The sequence below is a fragment of the Oncorhynchus gorbuscha genome, linkage group LG06 (assembly GCF_021184085.1).
Source record: "Oncorhynchus gorbuscha isolate QuinsamMale2020 ecotype Even-year linkage group LG06, OgorEven_v1.0, whole genome shotgun sequence".
Classification (NCBI taxonomy): domain Eukaryota; kingdom Metazoa; phylum Chordata; class Actinopteri; order Salmoniformes; family Salmonidae; genus Oncorhynchus; species Oncorhynchus gorbuscha.
In genome coordinates this window covers 83,077,837-83,088,912 of record NC_060178.1, presented here as the reverse complement: position 1 = coordinate 83,088,912, position 11,076 = coordinate 83,077,837, and the positions used below count along the sequence as shown (strand labels likewise).

Genomic DNA, 11,076 nt, shown 5'->3' with positions numbered 1-11,076 from the left:
GATGATTAAAACATATGTTTATTTAATCCTTCAAATTGTCAAAACATTTTGCTCTGGTGAGAAAATACAAGTGCGGAATGATATCATGTTAGATTGTGACCATCGTGGAAATTCTGAATAAAGTATATTTGAAAACGGAGTGTTTCACAATATACCTTATAGTTTTCATTGTGGCTCAGTTGGTAGACCTTGGTGCTTGCAATGCAGAGGTTGTGGGTTTGATTCCCACAGGAGACCAGTGCTAAGATGTAAACAAATATATGCACTCACTACTGTAAATCACTCTGGATAAAAGCGACTGCTAAATGACTAAAATGTAAAACAATAAAAGCATGATATACCCATGAAAATCATGTTTAAAAATAAAATTATTAAAATTATTGTCTGGTATTATAAATAATAATAAAATTAAAGAAAAAAACACATGGAAGACTAATTTAATCTCTGGTTCCATGGGAAAATAACTAAACTTCAGTTACCTAAATCAGATTAAATACAATTTTACACAGCCAAGCATCAATAACTGGGTCAAAAAGCATGTGCTACTGTAATCTTAAGAGGTTGCAAGAGCCAATTCTTTTTACACACGGATTAACATCAACATTTCAATGTTTTGCATTCTAGCAGGCTACAGGATCAGGTGATCCTCTTTCAATTCCCGAGCACGAGGCAGAGCCTGATCCATGGTCATTTTCTGTGGGTAAACAAAGTTAGAGTAGTCAATCCCGTCCACATCTGCGCTGGCCAATTGGTCGCCAGAGCCCTGCTCAGTGAAGAGGATTCCAGTGTCAGAACCCTCGCCTGACTGCTCTAGCTCTGAGCCATCCTCTTCCAGCACTCTGGAAGAAAAACAGAAGCACAAGACCATTAGCCATTACAGTCTACATCCTCTAAGCTCTTCCTATGATTTTTCACTACAGCACAGGCTGGGGCGTCTTTACACTCCCATCATCCCTGCTTCGTTTGTCTGGGAGCCTTAAGTCGTATTCAGTTGAATTGTGCATTGAATCAACAATATTTCACAAAGTGATTAACAAGAAAGGCTGAGTGATAACTCTAAAACTGTTCTATGAAGAAAATATATTGTTGAAATAGTGTTCCTTTGCTTACATTCTCAACTAAGTAAATTATAAAATAAACACATTTAGATTCATCTGTTGTAAAACATTAAAAAGTTGCTCTAATACCTGTGAAGAAACACTTATTACTCCAGTCACTACATTGGATTTGTTACATAGTAACAGTGGTCGAAAAAGTACCCAATTGTCATACTTGAGTAAAAGTAAAGATACCTTAATAGAAAATGACTCAAGTAAAAGTGAATGTCACCTAGTAAAATACTACTTGAGTAAAGGTCTAAAAGTATTTGGTTTGAAATATACGTATGTATCAAAAGTAAATGTAATCGCTAAAATATACTTAAGTATGAAAAGTAAAAGTATAAATCATTTCAAATTCCTTATTTTAAGCAAACCAGATGGCAAGATTTTTTTGTTTATTTTAATTTACAGATAGCCCGGGGCACGTTCCAACACTCACACATCATTTACAAACGAAGCATGTGTTTAGTGAATCTTTCAGATCAGAGGCAGTAGGGATGACCAGGGTTGTTTTCTTGAAAAGATTGTGAATTTGACAATTTTCTTGTCCTGTTAAGCATTCCAGATGTAACAAGTACTTTTGGTTGTCAGGGATTTATGGAGTAAAAAGTACATTATTTTCTTTTTTGAATGTACTGAAGTAAAAGTAAAAGTTGTCAAAAATATAAATAGTAAAGTACAGATATTAGGTATTAGTAAACTTACCAATGTTTCTGTTTGCATGGTACTTTTTGCCAATGTTTTTCTTAACATGCTTAGAGGGAATTTATAATGATAATCCCTTTCTGTGCGACCTACAGTATAGGGAAGAGGGTTTCGTGAGATCCAACCCTTTTGGGTCCTGATGTTTTCTTACTGATACAATGTCTTGCTGAGAACTTAAACCACTAAATGGGAAGCGGTGTCTTAGGCCATATTAGATTAAATGTCCTTATGATAGCAATTGTTTAGCTTCCTCAATAGTGAAAATGTTTAACAGAGCTGAGTACATATTGTTCTCTTCTGTCTGCTGTAATATAATGAATGCAGATATTAATGCTTGGGTGCTCCTTCACCCATGTATAATTAGATCACCTAATTCATATGTCTTGTAGTTTAAACACTCAACTTTCAGCAGGATAATCTAGAACCATAGAGTGTAGTTTAAACTCATAGTAGTAAGTCAATAAAGTGCTTACTTCTTGTATGCTACCATCACTCTTGGAATGAGAAAGAATATCAGAGGCCATTCAAGTCACAGTACGCAACTACCAGACTGATTCTGTCATTAAAAAAACATTTCCTATTACAGGAAATTGTATAGTGTTTCTTGAAAATTCTGAAATGTTATTGATCAAGTCTATTATTGCAATTCTTTATGGGGACATATCTCATCAAAAACAATGAAGCAAAGAAGTTAGTCAGGACAATTCTGTCACATTATGCTCAATTCTGAAATTCAATAGCCCATCAAGCTTTGGTCTCCGGATAAATTAATTTGCGATGACGTATACTTACATATCCTTTACTGCAAATGGAGGGAGTCTGTTAGGAGGCCCAGGCAAGTCCATCCATGGACCCCTCTGTGTCTCACAGTTGGGATTTGTGGAGTCTGGCCTGCACTTAACCCACATATATCTACCTTTTGCTGGAGCACCTGTGTTTCATAAGGGAATAACAACATATAAACATAACTAATTTGTGACAGAGAATCTTCATGGACAATATTCCTATTGAATATGAAATACAGGTTACTGCCAAACAAAGGAAACTGAATAAATGAGGTAATAAAGTATATTGAAAGCAGGTGCTTCTGTAACAGAATAACTTTACGTCCGTCCCCTCGCCCATACCCGGGCGCGAACCAGGGACCCTCTGCACACATCGACAACAGTCACCCTCGAAGCATCGTTACCCATCGCTCCACAAAAGCCGCAGCCCTTGCAGAGCAAGGGGAACTACTACTTCAAGGTCTCAGAGCAAGTGACGTAACCGATTGAAACGCTATTTAGTGCACACCGCTAACTAAGCTAGCCGTTTCACATCCGTTACACTTCCAGGTGTGGTTCCTGAGTAACATCAAATGAAATTAAATTTGATGTTATTTGATGCCTTTGTCACAACAGGTGTGTCGACCTTACAGTGAAATGCTTACTTACAAGCTCTTAACCAACAATGCAGTTGTAAGAAAAATATCTACAAAAAATAAATACAAGTAACAAATAATTTAAGAGCAACAGTCAAATAACAATAGCAGGACTATATACTGTACAGGGGGAACTGGTAGAGAGTCAGTGTGCGGGGGCACCAGTTAGTCGAGGTAATTGAGGTCAAATGTACATGTAGGTAGAGTTATTAAAGTGACTATGCATAGATAATGCCATGCGATAACAGAGAGAACAGTCTATGACTAGGGTGGCTGGAGTCTTTGACCATTTTTAGGGCCTTCCTCTGACACCGCCTGGTATAGAGGTCCTGGATGGCAGGAAGCTTGGCCCAAGTGATGTACTGGGCCGTACGCCCTACCCTCTGTAGTGCCTTGTGGTCGGAGGCCGAGCAGTTACCATACCAGGCAGTGATGCAACCTGTCAGGATGCTTTCAATGGTGCAGCTGTAGAACCTTTTGAGGATCCGAGGACCCATGCCAAATCTTTTAAGTCTCCTGTGGCGGAATATATTTTGTTGTGCCATCTTTACGACTGTCTTGGTGTGATCGGACCATGTTAGTTTGTTGATGATGTGGATACCAAGGAACTTGAAGCTCTCAAGTTGTACTTGTGCTTGAAAGGGTATTGTCATCTACTGTACATACATTAAGATTATTCATTTCTATACATCTGGATGCATCTGGATGCTGATTATAATGTATTTTTTTTTATTTGTACCTTTATTTAACTAGGCAAGTCAGTTAAGAACAAATTCTTATTTTCAAAGACAGCCTAGGAACAGTGGGTTAACTGCCTTGTTCAGGGGCAGAACGACAGATTTGTACCTTGTCAGCTCGGGGATTCAAACTTGCAACCTTTCGGTTACTAGTGCAACACTCTAACCACAAGGCTACGCTGCCGCCCCAACATAATGCCTGCAGCCTGTGCATAATCAATAGGCCTGAAAAGGTTTAGGGCAGGCGTGTCAAACTCATTCCACGGCGGACCGAGTGTCTGCGGGTTTTTGTTTTTTCCTTTCAATTAAGACCTATAGACAACCAGGTGAGGGAGGTTCCTTACTAATTAGTGACCTTAATTCATCAATCAAGTACAAGCGTGGAGCGAAAACCCGCAGACACTCTACCCTTAGTGGAATGAGTTTGACACGTGCTCTATCTAAACTGTTCAAGGGCCTTCTGTACCAAGCAGACTAGGAGTTCTGATTTGGGATCAGTTTTGCCTTTAAGACCACAGTGGACAGAGGGGACCTGATCAGCACTCCTACTCTGAAACGCTTGCCCATTTCTTGCTAGGATGCTTGCTCTTGCAATCTGTGAGTAAATTATTGCTTTTGAAAAAATAAAAATAATAGGTAGCCTACAGCTTAAGTCTTTGTTGGACAGGAACATTACTGCATTCGACAATTGATATAGGTCAACTTATTTGGATTTTTAAACCAAAAAGGTACAACTTCATTTTAAGGGGTCCTAATTACAGTGTAATTACACTGTAACATGTATTGTAGTTAATTCTAATAACTCATAGTTACACTGCTATAACAACATGTAACTGGTGGTAATTGGAGTCTGTAATTACAGATGTGTAAAAAAAAGTTTAAGTTTTAAGTTTCTTCTCAGCTGCATCTGATTCAGTAATAACTGTCCCAAGGTTGTAATCTCTTGTTGGTAGATGCACTGGGTGTCAGAGATTACAAAGGTTGGAAGATAAATAGCCTCTAATTACCAACCCATGAATGCACTCTTCAAAATCTCCACTCAATGTTGTATGTAATGACTTATTACTCATTACCAAGTGAAAATACATACAAACAAATGGACAACCCGGCAGGCCAAACCCCCCCTTAACCTGGACGACGCTGGGACAATTATGCGTCTCTTATCTATTTCTACAAACTTTCTATCAAAATGTATTGTAATGAGACTATTTCTTTCTTTCGGGATGTGGATACCGAGGATGTCCACTTCACTGTCAGATCATTTTATTGGTAAACTACACGGTAATGTAAAATTTCTAATTTTTTGTGATTCAATACTTAATATTGTAAACATATCATAAATGTTGTTGTAATCAAGAGACGTTAGAAAAAGTTTCTAAATAATCTATGAAGCTGAGGAGGGATCCAAATTGTGTATTTAAAAGAAAACATGAATCTTCAGCGTACAATGACACCTTTGTCTTTAAGACCTGGATTTCCAGGCCTTTGGTATTAATGTTGGATCTGATTTTAATCATCTAACATTTCGATGGCCATATTGGAGGCCCCTTACCTAATCCGTTTTTTTTTTTTTTACATGGACGATACATTGGAGATAATATATTTACCACTTGGGTCCTGTGTCAGTAATAATGAAATCAGACCTTGTTGAGTATCTGATAATCTGCCATTTTTATTGGAGTGGTTAAAACATGCTAATAATGGTCCTCTGAGTACATTAAAAATGGTTTGGTGTCCCTTAACTGGTAAATAATAATAATAATGATTTTTATTTATTGTTAATACATTTATTAATTGGACAAAACAAAGATATAGGCCTACTCAATAACATAAATCTGTAGCCCACTGTCACGGTTTTCATGTGGTGAAGGAGAGTCGGACCAAACTGCAGCGTGTATATTGTGATCCATGTTTAATCACACAACGTAACACGAATCCAAAACACAAACTCTACAAAACAATAAACGTAGTGAAAACCGAAACAGCCTTAACTGGTGCAAACTGACACAGACTAAGGCCATCAAGACACTCAGGACAATCACCCACGACAAACTCAAAGAATATGGCTCCCTAAATATGGTTCCCAATCAGAGACAACGATAAGCACCTACCTCTGATTGAGAACCACTCCAGACAGCCATAGACTTTGCTAGATAAACCCACTAGCTACAATCCCAAATACATACACACCAAAACCCCAAGACAAAACACACCACAATACAAAAACTCCATGCCACACCCTGGCCTGACCCAATACATGAAGAAAAACACAAAATACTTAGACCAGGGCGTGACACCTACAGTGTGGTGAGAACCATAGATTTTTGTCATTTGAAAAACAAATATATATTATTTCACCTTTGTTTAACCAGGTAGGCTAGTTGAGAAAAAGTTCTCATTAACAACTGCGACCTGGCCAATATAAATCAAAGCAGTGCAACACAAACAACAACACAGAGTTACACATGAAATAAACAAACATAGTCAATAATACAATAGAACATTATATATAGTGTGTGAAACTGAGGTAGGATAAGGGAGGTAGAGGACTTGATGATTAGTTGAAAAGTTGAATCAGGTGTATTTGTACGGGGCTTCAATAAAAAATGTAAATACTGTTGGGGGTACTCGAGGACTGGAGTTGGGAAACACTGGCCTAGACAGCTAATTTAGAAAAACCGGATTGTCTGTCTTCCCTTTTTAACATTACAAAATGGAAACTGACAACTGTCTTTGTCTTCATCTGTTTATTTCTTGTAAGCAGAGACCTTGATATTATGGTTGGATCTGCAAAAATCGCTGAAGCTGGAGACTCTTATCTCCCTCACTAACACAAGCACCAGCTGTCAGAGCAGCTCACAGATCATTGCACCTGTGCATAGCCCATCTGTAAATAGCCCATCCAACTACCTCATCCCCATACTGTATTTATTTATTTTGCTCCTTTGCACCCCAGTATCTCTACTTGCACATTCATCTTCTGCACATATATCACCCCAGTGTTGAATTGCTATATCGTAATTACCTCGCCACTATGGCCTATTGTATTGCCTTACCTCCCTTATCTTACCTTATTTATTCCATGTGTAACTGTGTTGTTGTATGTGTCGAAATGGTTAAATGAAGGTGATATAAAATAAAGAAAAAATAAATTGTAGGTATCTGTGGTAGAGAAGAAGAATATATATGATAATTTAGCATAGACACTATTACCTCTGGTTATCTTCATTATGATTTCTATGATTTCGGCATAGCTTACCTAGGCCTACATAACTACCTAGCTAGTTTGTTGTGATATCCCGCTAGCCATATTAGTGCTTGCTAACACTAATAACAAAGACTTGTTTATCTATCCCGAGATAGATCAGAGCCTGTAGTTTCCAATTGGAGCAAATGAATCATAGAGGGCAGAACAAGCACGAGCTAGTGCTTGTGGGGGCGGCAGCGTAGCCTAGTGGTTAGAGCGTTGGACCGGAAGGTTGCGAGTTCAAACCCCCGAGCTGACAAGGTACAAATCTGTCGTTCTGCCCCTGAACAGGCAGTTAACCCACTGTTCCCAGGCCGTCATTGAAAATAAGAATATGTTCTTAACTGACTTGCCTGGTTAAATAACGGTAAAATAAAAAGATCCTATTGGCACACCCGAGCTGACAAGGTACAAATCTGTCATTCTGCCCCTGAACAGGCAGTTAACCCACTGTTCCTAGGCCGTCATTGAAAATAAGAATATGTTCTTAACTGACTTGCCTGGTTCAATTTATTTGCATATTTCCGTTAGGGAACGCCTACTCTGAAGTGCGCGTGTGCAATAACTCAATTCACCCTTGCACTCATTCTAAACGCAAATTTGTTAAACATTGGCAAAACGCCAATGGTTGTTACAGATTCTAGTTTTGGAAACAGAAAATTGTATGGAGATCAATGTTTAATCGATGAGAAAATTACCAGAATGTCGGCCAGAATCAATCTTCTCCCACTTCTGGCTACTGGTAGTGAGTGGATACGCCAACCGGATGCTTCACATTTATACATCCGGTGAAATATCTGTCTCACTGTGCTGATTAATGATATAGTGTTAAATTATTAGCTACATTGAAAAGGCACTAACGTTACTCAAGTACCTAGCTAGCTAACATGCTGGGTGTGTCTCACGTTTTACCCAAGGTTCAGGGAAGACCATCGAGCCAATATAACGTTAGCTAGTTAATCTAGCAAGGAGCGACCATAGCATAATTGCCAGCTTTAGCTTGCTAGTTAGTTAGTCAAGGTTAGCATGCTAGCTAATCCCCCCAAAACTATATTAGATGGTAACTAGCTAGCCTAGTTGGTAGGTCAAACAAAAACATGAGCTGACGTTTGCTAGCTAGTAACAGTTAGCTAACTAACATTAGGCTAGCAAGCTAACTACCTATGCTAAATCATCCAGCAGAATTTCCAAAAAAGCTCAATAAATTGCATGGAAACCATACTTTCTCTCCCGTGTTGATGTTTTTCACCTACAACACTTTGTTTCTTTCATGTCTGGATTTTTGGTGCTTTCAAGACATCTGGGAACTCGGAAAAAAACAGATCAAATCATGACGTCAGGTCAGAAAGTCAGAGTTCTAGAAAGATGCCAGAGTTTCCGATATGTAATTCTAAGTTTGATGACCTTTCAAAACTATTTTCCCAGTCGGAGATTTTTCCCCGAGTTCCCGGAGATTTCCGAGTTGTTTTTTGAAAGTGGCATTTGCACACTGACCTACTCGACCATATTCTCTGCGTACTGTCACATGACGCCAGTGTCAACATGTGGGCATATTCGAGGTCATTCTTATTTAGAGCGTGTTGCACAGATAGTCAGATCTTGACTTGATGCCTTAATTCCTGGGATAAATAAATAATTGCACCAATGCATCCCATTAAAAAGTGAGAATGCTCCTCAACAGTGAAACCCTTGCAAGGTTACATGGTGGAATAAGGGTTTGTCTTATGATCATTTTAAGTGCATTTATAAACCATTATTCAACCAAGCTTAATAGGCTTACAATTTGGCAATTAACGATTGACTATTTCACAAGTTTAACCATAACCAGGGGTGAAAGTAAGTCGGTATGGTCTTGTACAGCATCCCGGCAAAAAAAAAAAAAAATGGGGGGTATGCTCTACCGGTAAAACGTGAGCCTAACACAATAATTAACACAAAATGACATGAAAAATATAGGCTATTTTACACCATTATTTAACACTACCGCATGTCAGCCACATTACAAATTGTACATTTTGACAAGCGGAGATGAGTGGCAACGACCGAGACGCGCTTGGACAGCTGCGGTTGCATCAATGCAGGCCGTGTAAGCCCAATGACAATTGCAGAATGTCATTAAAATACACGTTTACAATACACACCGTTTACAATACACAAAGTGTTTTGTAACGGATGTCTCTTTCCATTCATCAAATTGCAGGAGCACAATGCGTGGACGAACGTGCGCGGGTACCCTACAGGCTACAGGAGCGCCTTTTTGAAGTGATTGTTTGACAATAAGATGAAAAATGCACCCTTAAATGAATGACCAATTCTAAGATTGTTTTTATATGTGAACCTGTTTTTCACATTAGGCCTGCAAATCAGACCCTAGAGCCCTTTATTGCAATGATGTCAATGAGCTGAATTATCATGCGGGGCGTGCTATCAGGGATCCATGGGATGTCCCTACCCCACTGAAGTTGATATTTAAAATGGTTAAGCTAAGGGTTAGGGTTACGTAAGGGTTAAGGTTCGGTTTAGGGTAGGGTAGGGTAGGGGTTAAGTTTAGGGTAAGAATGTCCCACGGATTCCGGATAGCACTGAGCAATATGGTGCCATCACAAAACTTGAACATGTGTAACAAGCATGGTAACATGCATTCATTGTTATACCTCTGTAATTACAGACTGCAGATACGTACAGTTACATGTTGTTATTACAGTGAATTATTACAAGTAATTACAATAATTGTTAGTTTAATTAATTACATATGTAATTACACTGTAATAAGGACCCCTTAAAATAAAGCGTTACCGATCAAATTACACTTTCACTTATGCAACCACCCCTTTTATAAATTACAATTTAAAGTTATGAGCATCATGTGCATTGTTCTAATTTGTGGTTCTTCAAATGTTTTAATACTCTCACTCATACTTTATTCTGGTTGTGAAAAAGAAGTCCTCCAGACAGAAAATACAGACAAATGTAGACAAAATACACAGACCCGGTTTCGTGACATCTTGTCAGCAACCTAGGGTATTTTGTCAAGCGTGCCAAACGCAGACATCACATTGATAGCAGAAGCACAGATACGTTTTCAACATGAATTAATCAACATAAATGTTATTGTTACAAATCCGTAACTACACCTACTTACTTTTCTCAACAATTAAATACTGTAGTACCCAACATGTGGCTAATCCAAACATTTGATAATGCCTATTATTTATTTGATTAGGCTACTTACCAAATCCGTTATCTGCGAGAAAGAGAATGACAGCCAGTGTCAGACAGATCTTCAAATTCAGTATCTTCATTATTTCCTTTGTAATGAGGAGACGTCAATATATCCTTTAAAGAATAACCTCTGTGTGAATATTCTTAAATACACTTAATCGTGCTGTTGAATGTCTCCAAACCCTGCCCATTTATGCGTCATTATTTCCTGAAACCAGACGTCTTCGTAAGTTTAACATCTGCAGTGGAAAGTTATTGTCTTCCATATATGGCATGCCGACGTTCACAACATTGAGTTAATAACGTAGATATAGCCTAAATAAAGATGATTAATACAGTATATCTGAACATTCAACGGCTATAAAAATTGGTAGTCCCACTGTAAAACTGCAGTAGACCATAATCTGTTGACACATAGCATCATTTGAATCATCAAAAGTCTCTCTTTGACCCAATAGATAATCCAATAGATTAATTAATAGTAGTCACTCAGAAATGTCCTTGTTTTACATGAAAACATACATGAAATGAGGTGCACAATGAATAGGAAATATAGTCAAGATGTTGAAATGGTCATAAATAAGGGGTTTTATTGAGATAATAATTGTGTCCTTCAAACTTTGCTTTCATCAAAGTATTCTCCAT

General features: G+C 38.2%; 1 protein-coding gene across 1 annotated transcript; it reads right to left on the bottom strand.

Moving 5' to 3' along the window:
• Nucleotides 1-10,624, bottom strand: srgn (serglycin). Its single transcript, XM_046354286.1, has 3 exons — nt 10,442-10,624; nt 2,598-2,736; nt 1-839 (listed from the first exon to the last, which is right to left on the bottom strand). Exons 1-3 carry the CDS (start codon nt 10,509-10,511, stop codon nt 629-631), a joined length of 420 nt encoding a protein of 139 aa, XP_046210242.1. The 5' UTR covers nt 10,512-10,624; the 3' UTR covers nt 1-628.
• Nucleotides 10,625-11,076: the final 452 nt, after the last annotated feature.

Excerpts from the sequence above, each read along its gene's own strand:
- srgn (XM_046354286.1), bottom strand. The coding sequence starts at position 10,511 with ATGAAGATACTGAATTTGAAGATCTGTCTGACACTGGCTGTCATTCTC. Across the intron at positions 2,737-10,441 it reads TCTCGCAGATAACGGATTTG|GTGCTCCAGCAAAAGGTAGA; the intron begins GTAAGTAGCCTA and ends TATGAAACACAG. Across the intron at positions 840-2,597 it reads CCATTTGCAGTAAAGGATAT|AGTGCTGGAAGAGGATGGCT; the intron begins GTAAGTATACGT and ends TTTTTCTTCCAG.